This window comes from Micropterus salmoides, unplaced genomic scaffold (genome assembly GCF_014851395.1).
Source record: "Micropterus salmoides isolate LMB-PRFRI ecotype aquatic unplaced genomic scaffold, ASM1485139v1 Ms_hic_scaffold_7, whole genome shotgun sequence".
Classification (NCBI taxonomy): domain Eukaryota; kingdom Metazoa; phylum Chordata; class Actinopteri; order Centrarchiformes; family Centrarchidae; genus Micropterus; species Micropterus salmoides.
In genome coordinates this window covers 13,999,424-14,022,003 of record NW_024044459.1, presented here as the reverse complement: position 1 = coordinate 14,022,003, position 22,580 = coordinate 13,999,424, and the positions used below count along the sequence as shown (strand labels likewise).

The window sequence follows — 22,580 nt, the reverse complement described above, 5'->3', positions numbered from 1 at the left end:
ATGGTAACTGTAACCATATTTAAAAATGGTAAATCATTCCCATTTTTAAAAATGCATTGCTACTGATTTAATGACACAATACCTCCACCAGCTTCAGTAGAAGAGATAGATAGATAGATAGATAGATAGTATGCTTTAGATAATCCAATAACATTATATTAGAATAATATACATCACTCTGAAAGAGTAATTGAGTATTTATGCATTGTGGCATTGCTACTTTTACTTAAAGGACCTAAATACTTCTTAAACTACTGGATGTTGTACCTTACCTTTCAGCATAATTTGCTGGATAAACAGTCCCATGCTTGGGTAATATCTAAGTAGCCTAACTATTTGAACATTTTTGACATTCATAATGAAATTGAAATAACCCATCTACATTTTATTTACCATATTTACATTTATTCATTTAGCTGATGCTTTTAAGCGACTTATAATTGCTAAGTATGTCAGAGGTTGCATGCATCTGGAGGAACTAGGGGTGAAGTGTCTTGCTCAGGGACACAGTGGATGTGTCACAGTGGGGAGATGAACCCTGGTCTCTCACACCAATGGCATGTGTCTTATGTGTCATGTGCCACTGTTCCAACACCACCCCACTATGTGTATTATAGCCACAACATCAGAGAGCATTATTCATTGTAACTTAATTCTCTATTGCTAAGGTCATTAATGAAATTAAGACTTGTCAAACAATTTGGGGTCATAGCAGTTTTCTGCTATGAATTTTTGGTAGTGGGTTCTGTTGACATAATCTATGGATCATGGCTCATGCTTTTTTTAAATTAAATGAGAAACATGTCATAACATTTTGTGGAGGGACAAACCACTTTATTTCGAACCTGCAGCCCTTAAAATCCACAAAACTCACAAATGAAATGAGGTGTGCTCTTGTGAGATGACCCCAGGCACATGGATTGTGCAACCATTGGTAAAGAAAGGCATTGGACTGGATGTTACAATGCGTGTGATGTAATGAAAACATATTGTATTTCTCTTGACTCCTACAGCTGTCAATGGTTCAGAGGCCTTGCACCTACATTCATGCAGTGCAGGAGGTGCCATATGCCAAAACCACTTCGTTCATGTTAACAGATGGGGGAGCCATTGTCTAACATGTAGGCCTACTTATTAAGCTGCTACCCCCTTCACCCCACCCCACACACCCCACCCCACACACACACACACACACACACACACACACACAAAGGCACACATACTCTCCCCATCTATCAATTAAACTGGTGTTTAGTGTATTTGTTCTACAAATCTTACCTACAAATCTGTCATTGTTTGTTTGATGAGCATCAAATGCTTTAAATATGCCGCTATTTTTGATAATAATGAAAATAGTTATAGGCTATTTATCGTTAAACAAAAGGCTATCGTCCTCTTCATCATTTGTGTGTTTTTAAAAAAAAACAAACAAATAAGGCCAGAAAACTATTCATTTATTTTTTATTTTTTTGCCCAGGCCATTCAAACAGATCCTGGCTAGGCTCACAGGCCTATGTAAATTTGGTGGCGCACGCATGGCGCACAAAGCCAAACATAGAGTAACAAACCAGGAATTTCCCTCCTGCCACTCCTGAGAGCGCAAGAGAGGACAACAGTTATGGATTAGTGCTTCTCCTCAGAGAGTAAAAAGCGAAAGGCAGCTAATTTTCTGTACTCCTTTGTCAAGATTATCATTAATCTACATGTTTCCAGACGCGTTGAGGGCATTATGTTGGGGGAAAAGTTGTTTTTATGTCATTATGAGTCGGGTCTGGACATCAGCAGTAAATGATGGCCTTTTTTAGAAACTTTGATGGAATATTCGACGCACTGCAGGAGAACAACGTTTATCAAGAATACTGTGATTTGCAAGTTTTGGTTTTCTGACTTTTTTTCTTTTTCAACTGTTGGCTTGGTATTTCAGTCGCTGGTTACTTTTTCGCTGCCGAGTTTCTCGATGGAGTTGGTGGCCAGAGTTTTTTAATCACCTTTTTCGACCAGGATTTGATATTTATAATGTAGATCCATCTGGAGTATGTGCCTAAAACAAATCGAAGTGTTTGAAATCCAGTGAAAATCCTTCGCCAATTCTGGAGAAAGGGAAATGCGGAGAAAAAACGGCGTCTAGAAGGATGCTGTTGCTTGTACAATGGAAGTGAAGAACTCTTTAGCTGTTGTTGCGGTGGCTTGTCTCTTCTTTTGCTCCACTTTCAGCCAAGAACTCAACCCTAAAGGCAGAAATGTATGCAAAGCACCTGGGTAAGAATCAGCGCAGAAGATAACATAATTTATTCCACTGGTTGTTAATGCAAACCAGCTTGTTTTTAAGTTTTCCTTGTGACATTCATTCTCCCTTGCTTCGGGACTGCGTCTTTAAAATAGTCTCGTCAGAGTTGAAATTGCATTAAAAACACAAGTGTGATCTAATTCCTCTGGTATTTTTCATTTGCTTGGAGAATATTACTAATTAAAACTGAGCAAAAGATAACAACAACTTGATAAGATTGACATCGTTTGCATTGTTGGCTTTATGCGCGAATAGCGGTTCTCACTAAAGTGAAAAGTCGCTGCTAACTATATGAAATCAACCACTGAATTCATTCTTTAAACGTTTTTTTTTACTTTTTATATCAGGGATTCTTATTAACACGGTTTTATTAGATATATTATTTCACATTGACCTCTTTCCTTTCTACATAGGCTATAACGTGTTCCCAGTCCTCTGCATAGCAGGAGGAGGAGTCCTTGAAGAGAGCAGCTGTACAGATGTGTAGGCTTACATCTGGAACAGTGATTTCATTGCTCTGTAGGGGGCGCTGGCATTGCTCATTGACCTTCACAGCATTCGTGGCACCGTTTAATAACACATTGTGGTTGACAGTGCACTTTTAAAAGTTTTTAAAACGTAAAGGAGCATAGCTTTGTTGAAAGTTGATAATTCAAAATGAGAATCAACTCTATGAAATGCAATAGAATAACTGTGTATCCACATATCCAGACAGCCCCATCCCAAATGTTAAGGGATCCAAAAAGCATTTCTTGATGACCTCTAGGATTATAGCTGAGCCTGTGGATATCTGGTTACTAGTGTAAAAGAAAATCATCCACGTCCACAATTGCTGACTGCAGCATCCAAGCTTGTTGTAGTGATGTCTATGAATTTAGAAATTGTGGTAGGCAAGAAACAAACAGCAAATGCAATCCAGGGTTCGTTTTCCACTACGCTGTAAAAGATGTGTGATAAGAAATCATGAGCTTCTAGATTGTTGAAGTATCTCATGTGTCCTGTAACAGAAACTGACGTCCTTTCCAGACTTTGGGACGGATGAGAATGACAACTAAACTAAACTGAAATTAGCTTATCTGAAAAGCCTTAAGAAATCAAGAGCTGCTCTTCAGTATTTGTATTGTACTTGTCCTGCCGTCTCATTCTTTTATTCAGTGGGCAACAAATTGTCATTTCCCCCCAAAATATAGCCTATTTTATATAATATATGCCTATTAGTGCATTGCAAAGTGTTCAGTGTGATCGTACTGGCCTCTACTGCTCTACAAGTTTGACATGTTGCCCTCCTTCCAGTATTCAACATGCATTACAGTGAACTCTCCACTCACCACTCACTTGTTTTTCCCATTATGCCCATTATGTGTTTTATTTTGACTTGAATGCGATGCTTTCAGCACTGATGTAGAAAAATGTGTTTTTGAGTGACTGAAAGAGCAGCTATTGAAGTCCTTGGCAAATGTAGTTGGTACATTCTTTATATAATAGTGGAAGGCAAACAGGTGTGTTCCTATGCTTCTAAACATCAAATGAATTTTACACACCAGTGAATGCAATCTTTCATCTTGAGTGCTGAAATGGACTGATTGTGTACTAAAATATCAGCAAGGGTGAACTCCATACATGCTGACTGGATTGCTTGAAAATTGGAAGCAGCTCAGTTCCAGTAAGTTGACTCCAGTACCATATTATGCACAAAAAATGGTAAAATGCTTGTTTAAAAATCACACCTTGAATAACAAGTGAAAGCATACAGAGGTTAGACCTGTAATACCACGCACCAATTTTGGCAGCCACTGCTCATTGACCGAAAGAAAACTGCCATCTATAAACACTTTTGAGGACGCTAACGTGTTGCTTGGGCCCCAATGAGGTCACAGACGTGGGAGGAAGAGCAGACACATCCTTGTTTTCCTGACAGGCGTAAAACTTGGCAGCAAAATAGTATCTCTGAATATTTACCTTCCTTCTTCAGTATTTTCGCAAAATCAGGGGAAATCTAAACCTGATAAACTATGCTGATTCAGGGGTTAAGGTCTTTTGAGTTTATGTACTGTATCCAGATGGGAATAACCCCTATTCAGATCATTATACAACCATGTGCTTGGCATATGCATCACGTGCAATGCCCTGAATACATTGGAATTTGGCATCAGCCGCAGTACTAAGAACTGTGAGATCAAAGAGGCATGAGTTGGGTGTGGATTCTGCCGCTTTTGATATGCATTTGTTTGACTGTACTGCTTTAAGATTAGGTTATTCATCATTCCCTTCTCATTCTGAATCTCATAACTTGTTTTCCAGATCATCAGGAGTGTGCTGCAGCGGATGGGGACAGCTAGGGGATGAATGCCTGACACGTATGTACCATACAGAGTGCTAACATTTATCAGTGTATGTCATATAGCTCGCTGTGCAAGCCAGTTGAATAATGTGGCGTATTCTTGTTCACCCAAGCTCTCTGTGAAGGCAACTTCACTTGCAAGGAAAATGAGGTGTGTGTCAGGCCGAATGAATGTCGCTGTCGCCATGGATACTTTGGAGCTAGCTGTGACACTAGTAAGATTTCTTTGTTACATTTTTTATCAGTATTTCTACCTTTTGCCTCTTGACTATGGTGTTTAAAGGTCAAATGAATAGAACATATGTCACCTGTAAAAGAACACTTTAGCTCTCTTTGAAGTTTTTTGCTATGCTAGTGGCATGGCAATGGTATTTCAGTTGGTTCATAACTTTGCTCCAGACTGATATATATCTCAATAATTATTGAGGGGATTGGCATGAAACTTTGTACTGATGTTAATGGGGCCCATAGGATAAATCCTATCCTATCCTTTGCTAACAGGTTGGCATCTGTGGTTCTGAGTGAAATGTCTTGACAACTATTGAATGGACTGCCATAAAATTTAGCACACATGTTCATATTCCCCACAGGATAAATTATGATATATTGGGTGATCCCTGTTCATCTAGCACTCTTATTAAATCAACACTTTTTATTTGAGTTGGTGACCATCGTAAACATTGTACCTTCAAAACATCAGCATGTTAGCATTGCCATTGTGAGTATGCTACTACTGTATGGCCTCACACAACCTCTAGTATGGCTGTAGACTGTAGACAGTTCAGAATAATTGTTTCCATTTCCTGATTACTGATTGTCTTTTAACAGAGTGCCCTGCCCAGTTCTGGGGCCCTGACTGCAAGGGGAAATGTAATTGCTACCCCAATGGCCAGTGCGATGACTTGACCGGTGAGTGTACCTGCAACCACAATCGTTGGGGACCTAACTGCGAGAATCCTTGCTTATGCCAAAAGGGCAAGTGTGACCAAGAGACCGGCAAATGCACATGTCACCCTGGTGCCTGGGGTCCCCAGTGCAACAACAACTGCTACTGCAGCATCAACTCCATCTGCGATGCTATGACAGGGCGATGTATGTGCAATCCTGGTTGGACGGGGAGGAACTGTGCAATCCAATGTAACTGTAACAATTCACCCTGCGACCAGTTCACGGGACGCTGCCAGTGCCGGGAGAGGCTGTGGGGCCCACGGTGTGAACGATACTGCCAGTGCGTCCACGGCAAGTGCAACCAGGCGGATGGCTCATGTACCTGCACACCAGGATACCGTGGGAAGTTCTGCAGGGAGCCGTGTCCTGCCGGGTTCTATGGTCAAAACTGCAGGAACAGGTAGGGGGGGAAAGCTTGAGAGTGAGCAAATGTGCCATTTCAAAACTACAGGAAACATGCCGTTTTAAAGATGCCTAATGTTCAGTTCCCTTGTCTGATCCATAATATAGTGTGGTTTGTGGTTTTGATAGGAAATAAGATTTAATATATGCTGCAGCTGATAACCCTTAAAATATCTGAACATGTTATTTAACAGAGCAATAATAAAGTGAGATTTGGGAGTTGGTATTCACATTATCCCATCATCATCGGCCGACATGTAAAAGCAATTCAGGTTAAGTGCTTTAACTTGCATGGACCAAAAAGAACACAGGTAGAGTTCAGCATTCTCTCAACATTGATTACTGCTCCTCTCTTGCGTTTTCCAAGATGGGTGCTCTCATATTCCATTCTTTGTTGGAATAAAATAAAAATTGACTTTGTTATTTCTGTTATCATCTATATTTACTGATCATAATCTTTGTCTACACAAAAAGAGCTTTTACATTATATACCTTGAGATTCTACTTGTATTGCTGAAATGAACCATAGTGTGCTGCCACCAGCTTACTACAACTTGGACAACAGATTCCATCTGGTACACATTCCAAGGGAGCCGTATTCCTTTTTTATTCCTTTTACTTTATCATGTTTCAGATCCTTAAACAGTTTTAGGCCTACTATATTAAAATCAGATGGAGGCTTTTTTTATGTGTAAAGATAAATGACAGCTATTTTTTTCTGTTTTCCTGACCACAGGTGTGGGCACTGCAAGGGCCAGCAGCCTTGTAAGGTGACAGAGGGGCGCTGCATCACCTGCGACAGAGGCTGGAATGGGACACGGTGTGACCAGCTCTGCTTCGAAGGCTTTTTTGGCGAAAACTGCCAGGAAGTGTGTCCCACCTGCAAAGACGGTCACCACTGCGACCCCATTCATGGGAAGTGCTCTTACTGTAACCCTGGCTGGATCGGGGACAGGTAAGAAAACACACTGAGTAAACGAAACATGCATTGTTCATATTTTGTTGTTCAGTCAGAATTTTTTTCCTGTAGAGCTTTATCATTTTCAAAGTCAAAAACATAATGGCAGTGCCTTTAACTAGTAGCTACTCTAATACCATTTTCCACACTGTGATAATATCTATGACTCATACTGCTAATCTTGAAAATGACTGTAATCATGGCATTCCTTTTGTGTGTGATAGGTGTGAGGTGCTTTGCCCCAATGGCACATATGGCGAGAACTGTGTGAACAACTGCAGTCACTGTTTTAATGGCATCTGTCATGTTGTCACCGGAGAGTGCCTGTGTGACCCGGGGTTTTATGGCACCTAGTAAGTCATAAGACACCTCATTCCCAAAAACCTCATGTTGATGCCCTAGGCAGCTTTATAGTACACAGGCTTTCATACTACTTTTGTCACACACTTTTATATCTTGAGAATGGAATGAGCAAGCTTTTGAGGCAAATTTTTACAGATACCGATGAAGATAGAAAAATGAAATTCCTACAAACTTTCATCAAAGGAAAAATTTTGCCTGGAAGAAAGAACTGATCCCATTTATCCATTGTCACTTGGAATGAACATTAAACAGATGTTGTTTTTGTATCTTCTCTTTACTCTAGCTGCAATATAACCTGTCAACCTGGCCAGTTTGGAGTGAACTGCAACCAAACCTGCTCTTGCAATGACAAGAACTGTGATCCTGTGTCTGGTACTTGCTATCTCCGTAAGAAAATCTCCTTTTTTAATTTCAACCACATGCTTTGTGGTTATGGTGTTTTTAATGGGTTTTATGTGAACAGCTGCAGTCTGAAACTAGCGTATTTCTCAGTAATGTACCTTTTCAGAGACAAAATAAAATGTTTACTACTTACTCGTACTACACATACAGAAAGAATTATTAACACAAAGAGTTAGTCAAAGATCGAGGGGGTGGAAGACAGTAGCACAATGCAAGTTCCACATAGAGATGTAAAAAAATTTAATGGTAGCTGTAATGATAAAAAAATTATTAATAATAAAATATGACTATAATAATAAGATACAAAACATTGTAGCAGCAGGTGTTGAGCAGGAACATGGGGGCAGCAGGCTGCCCACAACCACAGATCCAGACACTGGACTCTGGCGGTGCAGTGTTCCAGTGGTGGAATAATGTACTATGAGCACCTAAATATATGACTATTAAAGGCTTTATAGGTGTGGAGAAGGATTTTAAATTCTATTTTGGATTTTACAGGGAGCCAGTGCAGAAAAGCTCTTGTGCTCTTTTCCTAGTTCTTTTTGATACTGTCCCCAGCATTCTGGATCAACAAGAGAGATTTTTTGGGGCAGCCTGATAATATGGAATAACAATAATACTGCCTAGGAGTAACAAATGCTGGGACTAGTTTTTATGCATCATTTTGAGACAGGATGTGCTTGATTTTTGAAATGTTACTTAGGTGAAAATAAGGCAGTCCTTGAAGTTGGTTTCATGTGAGATTTAAAGATCATATCCTGAGCAAAGATAACTCGCTATGGTGGTGGAGGCGACCAGGGTGATGCCATTTAAAGTAACTATATCTTACGATAATTCATCTTGGAGGTGTTTGAGGCCAAGTACTATAATATCATAAAATTGCACATCATCCAGGTTTTTATGTCCTTATGGCATGCGTAAAGTTTAGCCAACTGATTGGTTTCATCTGACTTGATTGATAGATATAATTGGGTACCATCTGCATAAAATTAAAATGTATGGAGTGTTTCCTAATAATATTGCCTAAAGGAAGCATATATAAGTTTAATACAATTGGTCTTGTGGCCTTGTGGAACTCTGTGACTAACTTTGGCGTGCATGAAGGATTCATCGTTAATGTACAAACTGAGGCTGATCAGATTAACATGACTTAAACCAGCTTAAAGTGGTTCCTTTATGCCAATTAAATGTCTCTGTAACAGGATGTGATTGTCAGTGGTATCAAATGCAAGATCTAACAAGACAAGTAAAGAGACAAGACCTTTGTCTTATGCAGTTAGAAGGTCATTTGTAATTTTCATCAGAGCTGTTTCCGTACTATGATGCACTCTAAATCCTGACTGAAGATCCTCAAATAAGAAACTACTGTTGTGTAGAAAGCCACAGGCATCTGCTTTCTCAAGGATCTTAGAGAGAAAGGGAGGATTGGATATAGGTCTATAGTTGCCCAAACCCCCTGGATCAAGAGTGGGCTTTTTAAGAAGTGGTTTAATTACAGCTACTTTAAAGACAGATTGATCATGTCTAGTGAAGAAGTGCTAACTAAGGGGAAATCTTCTTTAAGAAGCCTAGCTGGGATGGGGTCTGATGCCACTAGTGCTGTCTGTGGATTAAATTAAATAGTTCGCTGTACACACTAAGTACCAACAAACACTGATATTCCGGTCACTGTGTGTAGTGGGAGAGTTAACGTAGTGAGGCCTTGATAGAGTTTCCAGACTCAGACGGGTGTCCTTTTTATGGCTGCGTTTGTTGGCTGTGTTCCTGTCCAGCCAGAGAGAGAGAGAGGAAGTGAAAGAGAAAGAGAGAAAAAGAGAGAGAGAGAGGAAGGCAGGAAGAAATAAAAAGGGGGTGGATAAAATATAAGAGAACTTGGAAGGGGGACAGGGAGGGAGAGTAGAGGAAAAAGTGGACTGCTTGGAAGGGGAGTTGATTGGAGTCAGGCAAGGAGAATTTTATAGGACATAAAAGTAGCATGGGCATTTTAGCCATGGTCATGATAGGTTGCCCAGTGATATCATAAGACCTTGTCACTTTTATCTTAACCTACTCCCAAACCATTTTCCATTCTTTACCAAGCTGTGAGGACAGAGCAAAGACAACATGTCACACCCAGACTGCCCACCAATTCATCTCAGCCTTATGTGACAGTGTAAAAACAGGAGGGCCGCCGCTGCTTACCCCTTAACTGATGGTTTGCTTCTCTTCTGGTGTCATTTGTCCTTACAGTCACTAAATGCTGTCCATACTTATGCAATACAGCACTTTTTATATTTAGGATTTATCCCACTTGAAGAGGGAGGGGTACTTATAAATCCTTGATGACTTATGGTGAGGTGTGGAAGCAAGGTTTTATAAATATGGTGTTACCAATATAAAGTAGTTGTACAGTATATTCATAGTTAAAAGTTGAGATCATGATTGAGGCCTTTATATTGAGCTGGTGTTCAACATGTTTTGCATATCATAAGTAACCAATACATATTCTTTATTAGACAAACATATATTTGCATGCTATATGTAGTCAGCATATTCATATAATTATGTTAGTATATTCATAAAATATGTTTACTATATTGAAACATAACAAATTGGGCAGAGGTTGCTGTGGCCGGGCAGAGACCCTGTAGTAAAGGGAAGCCCAAAGGAACTCCCTCTCCCCCGCTGACAGGGAGTCTAAGGTTAAGTAAGACCATGCCGAGGGCCGCAAAAGGAGGATTTCAAGTGTAGGGGTAATGACATAAGTGTCACGCACAGAGGAAGATGCTCTTGAGGGTCCTGACACGGAGTGTGTCAGTGGCACAGTTAAAATGAATGAAGTGGGTGATTAGCGACCTAAGTTGGGCGGTAAATATGGACAGTCCAAGAAAGAACCAGGGGCCCCTTAAAGAACACAGATACAGATACATAAATTAAGTTGGTAAAGGCAAAGTGACATGTGCAAGAGTGTAGAGGGGGAGAAGGGTATAAAACAGGGCCACAGCATCCTCAGCTTCAATTTCTGCACATTTTTTGAACACGTTTTATGCAAACACATTGCCACTGGTTGAAAAATAAAGAGCCAGTTTCCAGTGCCCTTTTGGGTCTTTAGTGTTGCATTCATTTCATATTTTTCCATCGGGCTTCATTCATTTTACCCCCTACAGAGGGGTGTGTAGTAAAGAGGGGGTGCTTGCAGGGAATCCACAATGTAAGGGTAAGAGATCCCATGTCTTGGGAGAGATGGGATTAATAGTGAATATGTCGTAAATTTCAGCCTGCAATCTCATTACTTTAGAGATGTTTCATGTCAAGCAGCTGTTACAAATCAATTGTTGAGGCAACACCATCTTTTAATATTATTGTTACAAAGCTAGCCATCACATTAATAAAGATTATAAAACCCTCTTCTCAAGTCATTTTAATGTACTTAAATTTACACTAAATTTTAATACTTAGCTAAAGGTCTCTAGTAATTTGTTGAAACTGGCATTCAGTTTTGCTGCACCAATGTGGCACACCCAGATTTCCCTGCATCTTGTCTTTCAGAGCCCAACCAGCGGATGGGTGTGATTGCGGCTGGAACCCTGGTCTCCTTTTTACTGATTGTCCTTCTCTCACTGCTGTGCTGCTGCTGCCTCTGTCGACACAAAGACGACCACAAGTGAGTGACAGATAGGTGTCGTCACCTCCGTGGTCCATGATGGGGGCTCGAGTTCCTAGTCGGAAGCTTGCCCTGGTTATGAAAATAGAGGAACATATTTTCTTTTTACTGTCTCTCCCATATACCAGGTTGTTGAATCGGTAAATGCATATAAATTGTATTTTAAGTACTTTTATATATTGACATTACAGTGTGCGTAGCAATGTGAGCAGCCCGTGAGCCCGCAAAAGAGGCACGGGGCCAGGTTTAATATGCCTCTTTTGAATGATTCATTTGGATTTCCATAGCGTCATCCCTTTTCAATCCTAACCAAGACAACTCTACCAACAGCAAAAAAGCCAAGCGGATCCTGTGTGGACGATTCAGCCGAATCAGCACTAAACTTCCCCGTATTCCACTGAGGCGACAGAAACTGCCCAAAGTAGTTGGTAAGCCCCAAAACTCTGTCTCATATCCTACCGCAGTGCTGCCAGAAGCTGCTGTATTTTATGTAATCATCCTCTCTGGTGCTTGTACAACACGATCTGCTAAACTTGCATCTCTCTTAGCTGCATTAATAGCCAATGCATAATTGAATGTACTGTAATGATATTCAGCTTTTGACATACAATGGAGGTGTTGCAGAATATGAAAACTATGGTTTCACTTTCAGTGCTTTTAAATGTCTTCAGCTTAACACACACACAGCAGAGAGAATGACAGCAACGAATGGCAGTCAGAGTGGACATTTTCTTTCAGTGGTACCTTAGTCTGCCTCTTAGATGATGAATAGGGTTGAAAAGTGTATGGTGGCTGCCAGGCGAGTGTGGGGTTTCATTTGAAAGGAATGCACTGGTTTTAGAGCCCCTTATTATTCTTGGCACCTTCAAATGCCATGTGTTCATATTATTACAACCCTAAACTGGAGCTTTTTTCTTCCCTTTTTCTTTACTCGTTTCCATCGTCTTCTTCCTCAAGAAAATTTGTCTTGGGCTGAGGAGAAGGTTGTGTTATTAAAAGAAGGCCAGTGGTTGTCAGGGGGCCCTGGTGGTGCTGAGTGACGCGCTATCAAAGGCTGCACTGTTTGGGTGGACGCTGCAGCTCTGCTGCTCCATGCAGAGGTCTCATGGTCTGTGACAGATCTGTCTGTGACCCCAGGCGTTTTTTTTTAGTAGACAGAGGAGATATGCTGATCTTTAAACCCCACCACACGTCTGTTTTTGTTCAGCGTTCAAAAACAGTTTTAATGGTTTAAAAATACAATTATCTGAATTCCTCCAAGAGATATTCTTCATTGAGTACAGTTACATGGTAAATGTATTGCCATGTACAGCATATGAGAATAGCAATACTTTTTAAAGATATGGAAATATTCTTCTTACTGTACATACCTACTGTATATAGAAGCCTATTTGTGCAAGTGGTTTTAATTACTAATTGAAGTAGCAGATTAATAATGTTTATGTAGGGGTGGCATTTGTAGTAGTATTAAAGCAACTGGTACATTAGTCCACTGACAGAAAGTTAATGCACAACAATTTTCTTAATCAATATATTGTTAAAAGCAAAAGCAGCACATTTGACAAGATGGGACCAGGAAATGTTTCATTGTAAATTGAATCTTTGGCTTGCTGGTCTGACAAAACACGCCATGGGTTTGGGCTCTGGCAACTTGTGATGGGAATCTATTCTCTAATCCGATGTTCACTGATTAAATGATTGATTGGTTGAATATATATGTGTGTGTGTAAATATATATACAGTATATACACAGTACATGTATATTCAAAGTCTTGCACAGCAGATTTCAAACTTTGCCTCAGCTATTTGCTTCATCATTACAAAACACTGTAATTTAATTATTTAAAAGGACTCCACTGTAGTCAGTGTGCTGTGGAAGTAGGTAAAACACCTTTTTTTCCATGTCTGAGCAACATGTGTCTCCTCAGTTAACCAGCTTAATTTTTAAGCAATAATCTGTCTCTATTATGCCTTGGTCAAAATGCAACCCTGTGACACACAAGTTTGTCATCATAGTTTGTGGACATCATGTTAGTCAAATGCCTTTTCAAACAAATAATCAATTCCACATTTTTATGATAAGATACTGTGATGTGTTCACACTGCAAGCAAAAAAACAATAATCTATTTTTAGGCTGTTAGTCAAGACTTCAACATTTTTAGATAACAAATAAGACTACCATCACCAATCAAATTCAAGAACAGACCTCAATACCCAGTCAAAAGACGATTTAACTATTATGTGTCTCTCTTGTCCGTCCTGGTGTGTCCTATCCAAATTGCTGCCACTCTGCCTTTTCTTGGGCTACAGACGCGTGGTCTGCCAACATTTAGGGCTTTTGGGGCTACGCAGTCCTGCACACACACATTCCAGAGGGGGCCCTCTGGAAGTGGTCAAATTTAGCCCAATCCGTGTCAGAACTGTGATTTATCCACACCAGGGTCAGCAGCAACAGATTAGAAAGGAACAGGGGGTTAGCAGGAAATGAAGACAACATAAACTCCTCTGTTAGCATGGTTAGCCTCAGAGAAATAGCTACATGAACACAGTGTCACATATTCTCCTCTTGGCAAAAGTAAGGCTATTTGTTTGTAGTTTGGCATTCCATTCTAAGCAGATTTACTCCACACCCTACAGATACACGTCTGTCAGGCATTCCTTGCATCCTCTGTGTCCAAATGCTTCCCCATGGGTGAGGGCTGAGAGCAGCGCCACCTGCTTTTTTCATCTTTATTTATCCTGGGAAAGTTGGCTCAGAGTGCAAATGTTTCAACCTCACATTCCTGCAGTTTGAGCTGCCTGAGGAAAACTTTCTCACACCCTGAAGTCACTCTTAAGCGCATTAATTACGATGAAACAAAGGGGAAAATGGCTGTTTTAGTGAGAACAAACTTGCATCTATTACATTTGTGTTACACTTGGTTATTAGGCTCCAAGCTGGCCATGTTGGATGTCGGTCAGTGTACTGTATTTGTTTTAGACTCTGTAACCCTGACACAGGCTATTTAACATATTGTTTTTTTGTATTATTGGCAAATGATAATTTCCACAGCTGGACCAGGCATTTGAACCGGCAACCTTCTTATTCCAGCCCAGCTCTCTAGCCTTTGGAGTACCTCTGCCTCAGGTCTGGTAATGCATCCCCCCACTGAGCAACTGTGGTGGTGGAGCTCTGCAGCTGGGATGTGTCAATAATGCCCTGTTGTGTGTTGGCCTTCATGTTGGGAGGGATCACAGTGGCGTCCAGTCTGCAGAACAGTCTGCCCCACTAGACCCACAGTCTGGAGGGAGCAGCTTTCAAGGGCAGCAGTTGTTCATCACTGCATACAAGTAATGTCGCAAAATACCCATGTGTTAGCCTGTTGACGAACTTAACTGAAGTCTTTGCATGGGTTAGCTGTAATACATTCCACAGTCAGTCAAGAGTATCTGCCAATCTGCCTGCTGCTGCAGAGTAAGGACCCTGCACAGGGGCAGAAGTGAGAAGACAGACCCTGTCTTGTTCATTTATGTATTCCTTTCATTGGATTTGGGCAAATTATGTTTTGTGAAACTTCTGGATAAATATTTTGCTGGGTTCTGTATACAGTATATATTGTTATTAATCTACCACATCCACACAAAGCTGATTTATTTTTTTACAGTTAATCCAATCAGAAAAGTAGTACCATGTTAGATTTTTAAGTCATTTTTGAATCCACAAAAGTCCAACATTAGCTGCACATATACAGAGCAGGTTTGTATTATTCTGGTAAACAGGATATCTTTAAATAATCACATAAATGGGTGCCCTTGGATGGAAGTCCCCTCTTGAAACTCTTGTTATTCTTGGTCTTTTTTCCCCCTTTTACACACATCTGTGCCTTCTTATTGTAGACATGTTGCACCTGTGTTGACATTATCCACCATATGAGTGACACAAACACATTAGACTACGCAAACCCAAACTTGTAGTTCAGAGGAATAATAACTTGTTTTAGATAAATGTAAGAAAATCTTGTTAAGGAACAATGGTTTTAGATCAGTGTAGCAATAAAGATTAACGTAATGAATCTTATTTCTTAGCATGTCAGCAAGAATTTAAAACAGATCTTCTAACTCACATAGCATCATACAGTTAAAATATATAATTTGGAAAACTGGATACAACTCAGCAGCCTCAAAGAAAAAAAACAAATCAGGATCCTTGAAAATTGCTTTGTACAAACACACAAAACATTTATATGGCACAGACACACACCCTCTATGACCCACTTCAGATCTGACCATGACAAAATCTGGTTGTTGTTTGAGAAAATGTTGAAAGCAGTTGAAAGCAAGAAAGGCACAACAGAAAGTCACATGGTGTGAGGCAGATGGATGGACACGGGAAGTAAGACAATAAACATCAGGCAGGTTTATGATGAAAAATAAACCCAACAAGTTTAGTTTACATGGTGAGAGGAACCTCTAAAAAGATAAAAGTGCGTGCATATCAGATACTAACAAGGGGAGATGCAGTAAGACTTTAAACAAAGCTGAGTGACATAGGCTTCCCATACCCTGATATTACAGACGAAATACAAAGTAAATGCAGTTTTTCATCTGATAGTGCTTCTACTAAGTCACCAAGTCTGCAAGGATCCAGTCTTAGATCTCTTTAAGTAGTTCATCTTTTTAGTTACAGTCATACAACAAACAGCTAAAGAGCTAGGATTTGTTCCTGGCCAGGGTCCTGGCTACAATTAGGGGATTTTTTCCACGGGGGGATTTATCTGAGGTCTAAACAAACGGATGGACCCATGTGTCATCGGGCATGTAAACAGAGCATCTGATGTGGTCGGTCATGTCGCGTTAACGCCCAGTACAGTTTAGCCCAAAACTGCACTGTTCGTACCAGATGGGAAGATCAACCACAAGTATCCCTCAGAAACCACAGCTGTCCTGAGACTGGAGGGTCAACAGAATGCTACAGTGTCTGAAGGGGAGGAAGGGAGAGGAAGATTGAGGAAGAGAGGCAGAGAGAAACATGACTCGACCTACATATAACTGAGGGAGAGGATTCAGTGGAAGATGATACTGATATGAATACTTAATTAGTATATCAGATATTATACTGTACCATGCTGTTGTAATGACAGATTCTCATTTATTACAGCTCCATGAATTGTAAAGGAATAGTTCACATTTTGGGCAATATTCTTATTGTGTACAGGCTGGCTGGTGAGCAGACTGCCTGCTTCTACTTGTTTATACTAAGCTAGGTTAAGTATGTCTTTATTGGCTTCATACTTAATAAGTTGAGATTGGTATTAATCTTCTCATCTCACTCTCAGAAAGAGATGCATATTTCCCAAAATACTGAGCCATTGCTTTAAAGAAAATTATATATATTTTAAGCCTTTTTGTTTTATTTTCATTATCATTTGGTTAATTGAATTAGAGTGGATACTTTAGCATCTCGTAGATTGAGAAAATAACAATATATAATAGCTAATATACTACTCAATTGTTTATTCATTTATAAATGAAAAAATGAGTTAGTACATTACTATCTACACATTATAGCTTTATGCGGTAATATTTTAAAAGGGTGACTGTATCTCTTGCTTCCCCTTACAACAGCACAGGCAGTTTTTGTCAACAAGGAGCTGCTGTCCTACTAAGTACAATGCCGATAGTCTTGGGTTGATTTTGGTCTTGTATGCTGTTTCCTTTTAACCTGCTAGGAATAAAATTCCATCAAAATCTAATCAAATACTGAGCAGCTGTAATATATGTAAAAAATATCATCATTCACTTCATCATTCATCATTCACATCTTTCAATAATGTCAAAACCTTTCTTAACAAATTCACATGCAAAAATAACAATAAAACACAGTTTTCCACTGACGCACTTAAAGGTAGGGTATGTGAGTCTAATCCAATACACATCTTTTGTCAAATTCAGAGAATTTCTCCTCATAATCCAACACTTTCTACAACTGCAGCAGTTGTGAGAGTGAGTGGGAACAGACTGTTGTTCTTGTAACACAGTACAATACCCTCTGGCTGACCTTTTGGCTTCTGCGTTTGTTTTCTGTTCTCAGTGGCCCACCATGACCCAGAGAACACCTTCAACTGCAGCTTCATCGAGCCCCCTTCAGTGGCCGAGCAGCCTTCCCCCTCCTCCTGGTCGTCCCAGGAGTCTTTCTCTTCCTTTGAGAGCGGAGACGAGGGGCCAGTTTACTGTGTGCCCCATGAAGGTGAGTCATCATAAGGATAAATAAACAGTTTAGTTATCTGGAATGACATGCATAAATCCATAATTTGTCTTTGGCATGCACAGGAGCCTTTTCACATACATTGCTTGTATGTGTTTCTGAAGAAGTTAAGATCCCCAGTGTGACCATTCAGTGACTCACCCACTTCTGTAAATCTAATTAGGGAGATGGTGTCTTTATCATACTAGGTCCAGGTTTTCCGTCAAGAACAAGGAAAGTATGAACAGGAAATGGAATGGTCAAGTCCACACATGACACAAATCCAAACAGTGACTAACTCCTTGAAGTTTGGTGGAAAACACCCAATTCTATCAGTTTCTATTCTTGAAGTCTGACAGTCCAAGTCACGCTTTGTTTTGGGGGAATTTTTTTTTTTTTGTGTGTTCTGTGATTGGTGGATTTTTAGTGCTTCCTCAGTAGTTGTGGTTTAGTTCTCATTCTCCACATAAATGGTTCAAGGGCTTTGAAACAATTGATTTTGAGCCTTGAGCACAGAATAATCACTGTAAACATCATGAAAGGGTTTTGAATTAGAGTTCCACCGATAGGATCTGTTGCTTTGGTGCTGCTCCACTCTCAAGTATGTGTATACAAATTAGAGAATAAAGTGGTACAGATATCTTTAAATGACATGTTTATTAGTTCTTCTCTGGTGGGAAGAAAAGAACGTCTCCTTATAATGACAAGATGTTACAGATTTAAAAGATATTTAGTATGTGTATGTTTACACTAAATTTTAAATAGACTTTTATTGTAAAGTAAATTTCATTTATATACTCAAAATCACAAGTAACTTAGTTGCCCCAAAGGGCTTTACGACATAGCATACAACCCTCCATCCTCCACACTGAGAAAAAACAAAACACAAAATTAAACATTGTACTTTTTTTAAATTAATATACAGCACTCTCATACAGCACCCACAGTGGCCACAAGTGGTAATTACAGGAAAATATTAAAGTAAAATCTTCTTTAATTTTGAATATAAGATAGATAATCCTTGACTAATACTGTCTTTCAATGATCCACAGAATCTGTGAACGAAAGCAAAGAGAAACACAGTCTCAGCCCGGCAGCAGAGAGGTCAGAAGCTATCCCTAATGAAGAGGATGCAGGGGAGTACACCTCCCTGAAAGACACCAGTGTCACAAAGCCAGATGGCAGCGAACAGCCCCTTCTCAAGTCCTCTGACAGTGAAGGCTCCACCAGTGGCTCTGAGTCCACTACTGCGGCCCTCTACGCCCGCATTGCCCGCCTATCCAAGCACTCCAAGGAGGACGATATCAGCGGCAAGGATGGGGATAGCACCCCTACACCAGAGGCTAAGCGCAATGGAAAGCCACCACCTTCACCTGGCAAGCCCAAACCTCGCCCACCAGACCCGTCTACTAAGCCCAAAGTATCATGGATACATGGAAATACTACAGGCTCTCCCCAGTCAGAGCAGCAGGGACAGGGGGGAATGAAGGTGCTTGCAGTGCCAAAGGAGAAGAAGAGGAGCTCCAGTGATGGCTCAGCCAAGAGTGAGGAACGGCAGAAAATGAAGGAGAAGAGCCGTGAGCAACAGAAGAAAGAGGGAAAGGGGGCAGACATCAATGGTTCGCCCAGCAAACACAAACCTCTGCGAGGTAAGAAGTCTGGGGACGAGCACAGCAGTCCCAGTCACATGGAGCATATCAATGGTGTGGTTCAGAATGCCCTCAAGAAGATAAGTAACTTCCACAGCTCCTCATCTGAGAAGAAGAGTGCTGACAGTCCAAAGGAGACCCCCAAGGAGCCACCCAAGAGCCCCAAGGTTATTCACCCGCATATGAACTCTGAGGCTGCCACACTCCTGGCTGCTCAGCTCAAGGAGAAAACCCAAAGCATCAACAGGAATGAGGGAACAGGTCTGACGAAGACCAATGGTCTCTCCACACCCAAGGGAAACAGAGAGAAGCCAACACCTCCACAGAAAGCCAAGAGGACCCCCTCCAGTGGATTGAATCAGCAGGGCTCCACCAAGCCCCTGTTGCCCACCTCAAGCAGCCTCCAGAAGATGGTGGCACCGGTCACCACCGACCTTGGGACCCCTGAAGCCAAGAGCCCGGAGAAGCAGGACTTGAACGGCTCTAGGGCAGGGGATCCAATGTTGGATTCTACACCAAAGAAGACTCCGATAAAAAAGCCACCCAGGAAGAAAGGCAAGGAGGGTACTTTGGATACATCGGAAAGTAAAATACCCCAGCAAAAGACAGCGATTATGCCACCCCAGTTAGTGAAATAAATGTTTTTAAAGACAAATGGCCAAAGTTTGTGATGGATATCAAAGAGACTAAAATGGATTTGTCCAAAGAGGAATTTTATATTTTTTCTGTGTGAGTATGTTGTGACTCCAGGACCAGTCAACAGTGAGAAAGGCCTTTAAATTGAGTGCGCAGTTGAATCGTATTGGTGAGTTGTATTATAATGACCTCTATACACCATTGTATTTCATTTCAAGAATCCTTTTTTGTGTAACAACTATGTATCAATCTCACACCACAACCTGTGGATCAGCTGGACACTGAAAACAGTGCTGCACACTCATAATCCACAGTTCATTCATCTCTATTCCTCTGCAGTATGTCCACCACTATATTTATATATGGATTACATTTGAGATTGAGTAACTGTAATTTGATATGCAGGTATCGAAAAAATAGCTATTTTTATGGACACTCTCCACGGGTACTGAAGGTACTGAAAATAACAAGAAAATTAGATCCTCTAAGGATTGCAAGCTATTTTTTGTTTTGTTTTGTTTTGGACCAACATGCACAAAAACAGTTCTACCTTAAGTCACCCTAAATTAGAAATAATCCTCATTCTTGATGTCAAAGCTGTTCTTTGCAGATAAGGGTCTACTTAATTATTATCAATTAAGAGTCACATTTAAAAGTTTCAGTGTGACTTGTTGGAGAACGTTGTCTTTAGCAGAGAAAGCACCTTTTTATGTTCCTTCTCTATTTTGCTACCAGAGAAACTTCCAGGTTGATTTACTATGTTATTAGGATTACTTCTCTTTAATCAGCTAAATTCAATACCCCCAAAGTACACAAGTTATGCTACAATGAAGACTGAATTGTCTTCTGTGCTCATGAGTCACCTTCAATTCCTGACTGAGCTTTAGCTTTGGTTTCAAAGCTATTCTCTACAGAAATGTTACATTTTTGGATTAAACATTTTTGCTCTCTTTTGTCCAACTATGTCAGACACGGTTTGTTGAAACCCAAACAAGAGCTTTGATCTTTCTGCAAAAAGGGCTGTTTTAAACCTTTTTCATACTTCTGTTAACACCAAATCACCAGAATGTGTTCTTACTGTACATTTTATTCAGTCAGCTTAACCACTAAACCAAAAATAAAATCCTAAGCTATGCCATGTCCTCACTTATGTCATGCTTATAAATCACTTTAAACTCACTCACTTTCTCTGTAATACATTAACATCTGCAGTTTCCCTTTGCTGTATTTAAGAAAACATACTGCAGGACAAATCCTCCATGTAGATCAGATGCAATAGATAGTTCCGTTAAAGTAATAAATATTAGTATCATTTTCCCCAGATGAGACTACAGAAAGAGACTGCCATGTGCTCTTTTGGTTTAGTTGAGAAACTAGGTCAATATCGCCATCGCCTATTCTCATTTCTGAATTTGTTTATGCCATTGGGGTATTGTGTGAAAAAAACTGTTAAAGATGTTTTGTCCCTTAAGTATCATATTATTTTAAGCTAGTAGATTCATGCTGAAGTAATACTGTGCTTTAATTTCATTGTTTTAAGGTAAGATTGTAAGGCTAGATGGTACCGTGCCTCAAGTGTTAAAATGTGCCTCGACTGTGGATCAGTTTAAGCAAAAGAAGCTTTGTTTGCCTAAATGTTGTTTCCAACTTTTTCAAGTGTTGATCATGAAATAAGTAAACCAAAAAAGGTGGTGGGGTGGTATACTAAAACTGGACGAATTCAGCTTGTCAAGAGGAAAAATCTTTTAATTCCAGTTATTGGTGGATAGCTTTTTTGAAAGTAGCACTCAAAATAAGAGCTATGTACAAAGGATGATAGGTATGCATGCAGCAAGTTAACATGCCATGGTTAACATGGTATGTTTTGAGCTGAAGAATATCTTCATTCACAGCTAATTTGAAAAATTGTCTTGGTTTTATGTATTTTTTATCAAGGTACAACACATTTCTCTGGTTATTATTTCAACATTTTCTACTTGTATACATTGTGTACTTTTTATTATCTTTGTAAGCTGTGCTTATATGACCTTTGTAGTTTTCCTTGGTGTCAATGAACTGGCTTTCATGTTTTATTTGCTTTTTTTGTATGTTGCTTATTTTTGGCTCCGAAGCAAAACTACAGTATGATTACTTTACTCCTGTAAAGTTTACATTGGCTTTGTAATTGTTCTCTGTTGATGTTATTGTTTGTGTAACACTTAACTGCATGACGCAGAGTGTAATTATATGGCATTAATAGCTGCACAGGAAACATGTAACCTTCTCCCCCCAATTGTTATTATTGTCTCCCATAAAAAAATAACTCATACAGAAAGGATTGTACAATACTACTATGATACCACTGTTGAAACAATTTCATATACTTAAAACCATAGCATTGTGTAATTATGAAGTGGCAATTTTTATCTGACTGGCCCTGCCTGTTTTTATAGGCTTACAGTGCATTTTTGTAAAGAAGGGCCTGAAAAGCTGCAAAACATTACCAACTGTAAGGTATATTTTGTCTTTTGTGGTTTGTTTTTACCATCTTTGATTTGCATTTGTGTATGGCCATTAAATTGGTGTTTCCTCATTTACTTCTTTGGAATAAAAAAGCAATACATGTAGCTTTAGTCAAACCAGAACTTAAAAATAAGTCTTCATTTAATCGATTAACAATGACAGTCATCATATAGTGATTCTTTGAGAACCCTCGTTATCATGGGGATTTGACCTCTCCTTGGCATC

The 22,580-nt window shown here is 39.9% G+C and overlaps 1 protein-coding gene across 1 annotated transcript; it reads left to right on the top strand.

The window, feature by feature from the left end:
- Nucleotides 1–1,579: 1,579 nt before the first annotated feature.
- On the top strand, nt 1,580–22,474 carry scarf2 (scavenger receptor class F, member 2). Its single transcript, XM_038703096.1, has 11 exons — nt 1,580–2,259; nt 4,589–4,644; nt 4,742–4,843; nt 5,457–5,976; nt 6,715–6,933; nt 7,161–7,289; nt 7,583–7,686; nt 11,230–11,344; nt 11,675–11,772; nt 17,416–17,571; nt 18,621–22,474. Exons 1-11 carry the CDS (start codon nt 2,150–2,152, stop codon nt 19,853–19,855), a joined length of 2,844 nt encoding a protein of 947 aa, XP_038559024.1. The 5' UTR covers nt 1,580–2,149; the 3' UTR covers nt 19,856–22,474.
- The last annotated feature ends 106 nt before the right edge of the window (nt 22,475–22,580 follow it).